Source organism: Phaenicophaeus curvirostris, chromosome 15 (assembly GCF_032191515.1).
Source record: "Phaenicophaeus curvirostris isolate KB17595 chromosome 15, BPBGC_Pcur_1.0, whole genome shotgun sequence".
Lineage (NCBI taxonomy): Eukaryota > Metazoa > Chordata > Aves > Cuculiformes > Cuculidae > Phaenicophaeus > Phaenicophaeus curvirostris.
In genome coordinates, this window is record NC_091406.1 from 16,555,480 (window position 1) to 16,562,446 (window position 6,967).

Genomic DNA, 6,967 nt, shown 5'->3' on the forward strand with positions numbered 1-6,967 from the left:
GATTTCTGAAGTTGTTCCATGTGGAAAATTATCTTCATACTGCAGGCAAATGGTTATTCTAATTTCTGAAATAACTGAATTCCTGGGGGATGGGGGGGATCGTCATTAAGGTTTTAAATATTACTCTGGTTATTACCTTGAAATGCAACTCTCAGACTTCATATGAAGCAATCTGGGATTTGCCTTCTGTATGTCCAACTTTCTCTTGGATATAGGAAGCCTGGAGAGGCTGAGATTGCATATGTTTTGGGTTTGAGCTGGCTGTATTTCTGGCATGAAGTGGTCCTAACTCATAGCTTGCTTATCAGTTCAAAGCCTGCAGTTCACTGGGAGTTCTAGAGCGCATTAGCTAAGGGCATATTTGCCTGCTCAGGATCAATGACACGCAGTCGGGCACTGGAGCCCGAGGGTTCCGTGCAGTCACCAGCCTCAATGCTGGCGTCTGGTTTCTTCAGTGAAGCACAAGACTGTGCTGAGTGTCAAGCTTACGAGAAGATCCTGTGCATGCCTCAAATCAACTAAGATGCCAAAATAAGAGATGACTGCTTTACTAAATCAGGACCTGATCACTGAATTGATCCCAGCTGATCGAGGATGAAAAGCGTTATCAAAGCATGGCTGTTTATGGTTGGCCTCGATGATCCAGTGGGTCCTTTCCAACCTAGTGATTCTATGATTCTGTTGCCTGCAGTGACAGCTTCAGAGCCCCTCCTGTGCTATAAAAAGTTACGAGTCGTACTTGTCAGTGCTGGTTTTATGAAAATGTCTTCTCGTTGCTTTCAGGACGACAATATCATGCGATCCTTACAGCTCTTTGAGAACGTGATGTAACCACATCAGGCGATTGCTGGAGGAGTCTGACTTTCTGTGTAACAAAGACCTCCTTTCTGGGTGAAAGCTTTTTACAATCCAGCCATGTTCAGCGTGTGACGATTTTGTATGACATCTCCAACCAAATGGCAACCGAATGCAATCAATCCCACCTCTTCTTCCCCAGAGACGCCAGTGGAACTCTGATTCGTTTTGGAAGCATGTGAATATTTTAATAAAACCTGACAAGAGAGAACTGCTGCTCGAAGTTCCATGAGTAATATACAGCGTTGTTTGCTAGGCACAAGTACTGCTTTTAATCTAGCAAGCTTGATTACATATGATAGCACATGTTGATAGCTTACTCAGCCATCTATTGCAAGTGAAAAGCTCAGCCCATGCTACCATATGGCCAAATGTTTTATGAATGCCTTGCCATTAATCTGCTTTGACAAAGTCGAATCTACCAGGGTGATGTGTAAAAACTGAACCGTAAATGTACCTAGGACATTAAGCAGACAGTCCGTGTAGCCAATATCCTCATTTCTGCAGAGATCCCGCTTTTCCTCTCACATACACTGGTGCCACCACACTGTTTGGTGGAGTGTTTCCCAAAAACAGTAATGACAGGATCTTCATGCCAGAGTGAGCCAGAAGGGAGCAAAACACATTGCACATGTAGATTTTCAAACTACAGAATAAATCCTGTTCAACAATGGTAAGTTCCTGCGAGACCAGGCAGGTTTGTAAGGGCTGGTACAGGAAGATGAATACCTGCTCTGTTCCCAGCCACCTTCCGCACGTGGTGGGGCACCAAGTGATTCTCCAGTGTGCATCTCAGCAGCACGGCCGTCCTTCCTGTGTAGTTTGGCACACAAATCCGAGTTTGTATTTTTACTGGAAGTTAGAGCAAAGTCTTGCCTGCTTTAGAGTCTCAGAATCAGCTGCCAGACCCATACATCCCTCTGGGCAATTCAATATTTTCTGTAGCAAAACCTCTTCTCTTACAAGGCAGTTGCATGACTTGTACAAGTCCCATTTCCCTACTAAAGCCAGACGGTGCATTGGTTTGGGATTCTTTTATTTTTTTTTTCTTAATTAGTAAACAAAAAGAAATATATAGTGAATTTCCACTAAGTTGGGTTTTCCTCAGTAGATAATTTGTCAGAGCCTGCTTTGCAGAGTACTCTTAAGAGAGTTAACACACCAGGGTGCCGTTGCAGTATTTGGGCAGCTGAGAGATGGAAAATCAAGGGAAGGAAGGCAGAGCCAATTTTTCCAGCTGCTTGAACCACACAGAAAGGAGAGTCCCTGCCATAGTGCAACGTCACTCCCATCCAGTAAGCATATATTTTTATTATATTAGATACTATATTACAAAAAACATATGCTAGCAGTAAAGATATATTTTAAAAATTACGTAAGTAGAAGCTTTTTATAATACAAAATATATAGAATGCCTCATTTCTGTAGCCCTATATTTTATAAAAAAATTAATGTATTGAAGTATTCCTGAATATAGAAGTAGGTCTGATCAGTACTAGTGTAATGCTATGCTTATTCCCCAAGACGGGACATTTTCCCCTTCTACTGTGCTCCTTCATATGTTTCTATGTAGTCTTAACTATTCCTCTAAGTTGCCCACTTGTCATCAAAAGTGCTGTTCAAGTGAGGGAAGTTACATGTATGTGGGAGTGACACCTTAGTCTATCCTGTTTATTGCCTGTCATAGAAATACTCCTAATTAATTCTTTCCTAGCAATGGCATAGAGCGTTGCAACTCCAATAATGTGCTGTGATTCGACGAAGTGATGCAATGATGTGTGAGTAGCCCTGTCCTCCACTTGTACGGTATTGTCTATTTGGTTTTATTTTATAGGCACCTGATAGAGACATCAGTCAGCGCTGAAATAATGCACAATGTTTACATTGTTCCTTCTTGATTCTTCTTCCAGTGTCACTTTAGCAAATGATAAAATTTAATATAATGAATAATCTATTTTTTTCTTCACATCAAAAGAGCATCTGTTTATTTTCAGTCTAAGCAGTTACTTCAGCTGAGGGAAAAGTGGTCAAGGTTATTAAACCCAAGCATTTGCATTGGGCTGGCACAGTGCCTTTCTCTAGCATTGTTGCTCCAAATGTGCTCGTGAGATGGCACAGCCAGCCTGAAGTGTTAGCAATATTTAAGTGTGCCCTTTTCAAAAGAAAACATTATTAGTTGCATGATACCACAGTCTTTGAAGCGAATTTCTGGAGTTACTGTGATTAATTTGTCTTTAGCTCTGTTTTCTGTGTCTCCCCTAGAAGAGCTATGCAGGTGGCGTGGGCTGCCTGTGTCATAGGGGCTGCAACTGCTTTCTGTTGAGTGTAGCCTCAGTTTGGGAACACGCTCCAAACATGTGGATGTTAGTACATGCATTGCTGGAACCAGGCTGCCATTAGTTACTCTGCTGTTTTGGCATCTTATCTGCTTCACAGTGTCACTTTTCAGCTCCCAGTAACGATGGGGGCGTGTTAGAAAGAGATGCTGAAAGCTGCACCGGTCCAGATTCTGCTCTTTTGAGGCATAACTAGCTTTGATTTCAGTCTTGCAGGCATCCAGACCCCACCTGCACATACCTGATGTTCAGTCTTGGGTTGCTACCTTTCTGCTCCACTTCAAGGCCATTGCAGCCAAGATAGAAAGACTGGCAAAGTGACACTCAACAGCTGTATTTTTCTTTAGCTCTGACTGTGAATTCTGTCTGTGGCAGAGTCATTGCATTTACAAAACCATTTATGATCCTGTGTTTGTCCCTGATCGCGCTGAAGTCAGCCAGAGACTGGTGTTCATCAATGTGTAGAGAGCCTCTGGGTTCTCCATGAGCAGCTTACGTCTATATGGCACGTGTGCTCCAACCAACAGCTGAGAGATCCAGTGACTGTGAGAGAATCATACTCTGCATGGAAATGCCTTTCAGGTTATTTTTTATATTTTATGTGGATGTTCCTTTGTAAACTTGCAAAGCCTCCCATCGCTCATAAATGGGGCTTGCAATATTTATGGCAAATACTTATTCTTACGGTTTTCTCAGTAAAACATAGTATGCTACCCTAAGCTGACACCATCACAAATCCTACTGCTGGCGTGTGGAAGGAAGTTCCTCTGCTGGCTTCTGAGTTACAGTTAGACTATCTGTCAGTGCTATCAGCTGTGCCAATTTTCTCAGAGTTGTGAATGTTTCAATAATGTCTGAATCATTAGTCTGACTGTTTCATTAGTTACAAACATTAGTCTGCATCTTCATGCCAGCCTTTTCTAAAAAATGAAAAGCCTTTTTAACATGTATTTTAGGCAACAATCTGTTGAAAAATAGGAATGTGATTAATGATAATGCAAAAAAAAGAAAAAAAAATGTACTGTGCCTGTTACTGTCAATGTTTGTTTTGTGTTACTTTGAATGCATTGCAATGCTGTGAGCAATCACGAGTCAAGCTATAAACCTGAGGTATGAATGTCCTAAGGTTCAAGCATTGTGGGCAGAACTTTGGCATTGCCTGACTGTGACACAAATCAAGAACAAAGAACAAACACTTCTGTGTCCATGTGCGGTCTCTGATCAGCTGGTAGCAGCAGTGTAACAGCCATTTTTTCCTCTTCATGGAAGTGCCGTGAGAGACCTAAGGAAACGTGCAAATAATATAAGTTGTGATAACTAAAGCCATGTCAATGGAGCAGCAATGCTTAGCTTCACAAATGCTATTCTCCAATGGTAATTTGTATTAAATTTTGCTGAATGGTTTTAATAATAAAAAGAAACTATCTGTTGGAGGGTGTCTTTTCTTAAGTCCAGGATGTACTTTTTAATTAAGGGGCACTGTCAGGTTAAAAGTGTACAGAGAAACTTTTAAAAGCAGGACTCTTATAAACACACAATACGTGATGCTGAACCGTGCTGTAATATCTGCATGCTAATGATTTATTTTCAGCATTGAGTCAGGGATGCTCTTATATTTGGTATGGTGGCATACACCTAATGTAGTCTGGGCCTGGTGTAAATAAGAGTTCAAAAATGTCCTACCTGCATCACTGGGAGTATCTGAGTGGTAAATATTGAAATCTTACAGGTGTATCTTTTCTCTTCAGCATTTTTGTTTGAGTACAACCAGGAGAACAGGCAGTCAAGGTGAAGAAAAATGCAAGTGGTATTTTATTTTAGATACGAAAAATAAAACCTCACAGTGTCCCTTTAGCTCTGGTTTGTTGTGAACATCCATTCTGATACAGGGAGAAATGCAGAGGATATTTTGCAAGACTATATATATGTGTGTACATATATATACATATATAAAATAAGCTAAACTGCATTCTGTAGGGTATAATATGTCTACCAGCGCATCCCAGGAAAAAGAACGTTCTTTTACATACATGCAGAAACAAGAAAATAAAGATGTCTGTGTGAAACGTGGTATTGGTCTCAGTCCAGCGCCTGAACAGATCGCGTTGCCCAGCTCTTGGCTGTGCAGACCAGGAGCAAGCGAGCACCCTGGGAACAGCCACCTCTGCCACCGAGGTACCAGCCTGCTCAGAAGAGACAACAACTCCCTGCAAAAAATGGCAACTCTGACCTCTTGCTGTCCTTGCAAGGAAAAGGTGTTGAAGCTGCCTGTCCAGTGCCTCTCACTAGCTCTGAAGTGCACCCAGCTGCCACCAGGCAAGGTCCACCCCTGCTCACCAGCACGTGTGTATGCTTATTATTCCTTTTTCAGCATCAGGTTTGCTCAAGTGGCTGTTCCAACTCTTAGTAACTGCTGTGAAATTTTAGACAGTTCTAATTTTATTCTCAGCCAATCACTATTGTAGGCTGAGAGGGCAGGTCTGCACCAGCAACGAGGGCTGTCCCCACAGCATCTCATAGCAGAGTTCTGCAGGGTGTGGGAATGAGGCATGTCCCACAACTCAGCATGTAAGAGAGGTGACGTCTGAGTGAAAAAAAAGCTTTTTCTTACTGTGAGGTTAATTCTGTAATGTTTGTTTATCCGTGTAGGTCCAGCAAAACTGGAAACGGAGGAAGCTTGGGTGTGGTGGGTTATGAAGATCTTCTTTGCACAAGTAGAAGTTGAGGCCTCAGTTCTGTTGCTTTTGGGGCTGGAAGATGCATCTGAGACAGAGAAACCTGGAGAAACCATGCTGCACGGTGGGGTAAGTGAGGCTTGTATCCTACTCAAGTGGTACGTGACTGGGAGCACTGTGGGGTAACGAGTATCTATTGGTCTGCAACCTAGATTTAATTGAACAAATTAATGTAGGGGAAGAAACACCAGATACGCATAGTCTCTAAAGCCAAATACTTGAGATCAATTCTGAGAGGTTCAACCCTAAGTCAATCCTGCTGGTAAGAGGGCAGCTTGTTCAATTTCTGCCTTCTATCCCAAATGATCTCTTTAACTGCAGTCTGTCTGAAACCACAGCATCTGCCCCTCAAGCCATGCTTAGGATTAAGTGAACTCCTGTGCTTTTACAAAGCAAATTCAAACTGGTGACAAGCAATAGTGACAGCAGACAAGTACAGAGGACACGATCGAGGCATGGGATGAGGTGGTTCATATCTAGCATGATCTTCGGTCATTAAGGCCAAATGAAACGAATACATAGGAACTTCTTTATAAGTAGATGTTATTAAACAGAAGTGACAAGACAAATTTGAAGATGCAGCTTCTAATTGTCCGTGTGACACTAATTACAGGCTAAAGAATAATAAAAATGCAGTTTAACTCAAATTGGCGAGGTATCACTAATAGTGGTAATAAATTCTTAATGTACTTAATCTCCTGTGTTAACTTGATTTATCAACCACACCAGGCCAGTCTGAGTTAGACATCCCTTTATAAACCACCCCTGTAGTACACACAGTGAAACTGGATGCCAGCTGAAGCCTGAAATCTGCTCTTCTACAGCTGACAGACTTGAGGCCAGCTGAGGTGACACGTCCTTCTGTGTCTGGATGACAGTCACCGCAATCTGCACAGCACAGGTAAGCGCATACAGGATATACAGTTTTTCTGTGACTGTTTTCCTCCTAAAATTCTGTCCCAAAAGTGTCTCTCTTGAGTCGGGAGTTAAATTTGGGGTGAGTACTATCACTCCCCCATGGGATTCTCATGTTCCAACTCC

General features: G+C 42.2%; 1 protein-coding gene across 9 annotated transcripts in view; it reads left to right on the forward strand.

Annotated features, from left to right (window-relative positions):
* The window catches only part of KCNIP1 (potassium voltage-gated channel interacting protein 1), a 401,769-nt gene extending 400,078 nt beyond the window's left edge, over window positions 1-1,691 (forward strand). For all 9 annotated transcript variants that reach the window (XM_069869304.1, XM_069869310.1, XM_069869308.1 and 6 more), the window contains exon 8: window positions 784-1,691. In XM_069869304.1, the coding sequence (XP_069725405.1) occupies window positions 784-831 (48 nt within the window). In that variant the 3' untranslated portion in view covers window positions 832-1,691. The remainder of the gene's footprint in view (window positions 1-783) is intronic.
* The last annotated feature ends 5,276 nt before the right edge of the window (window positions 1,692-6,967 follow it).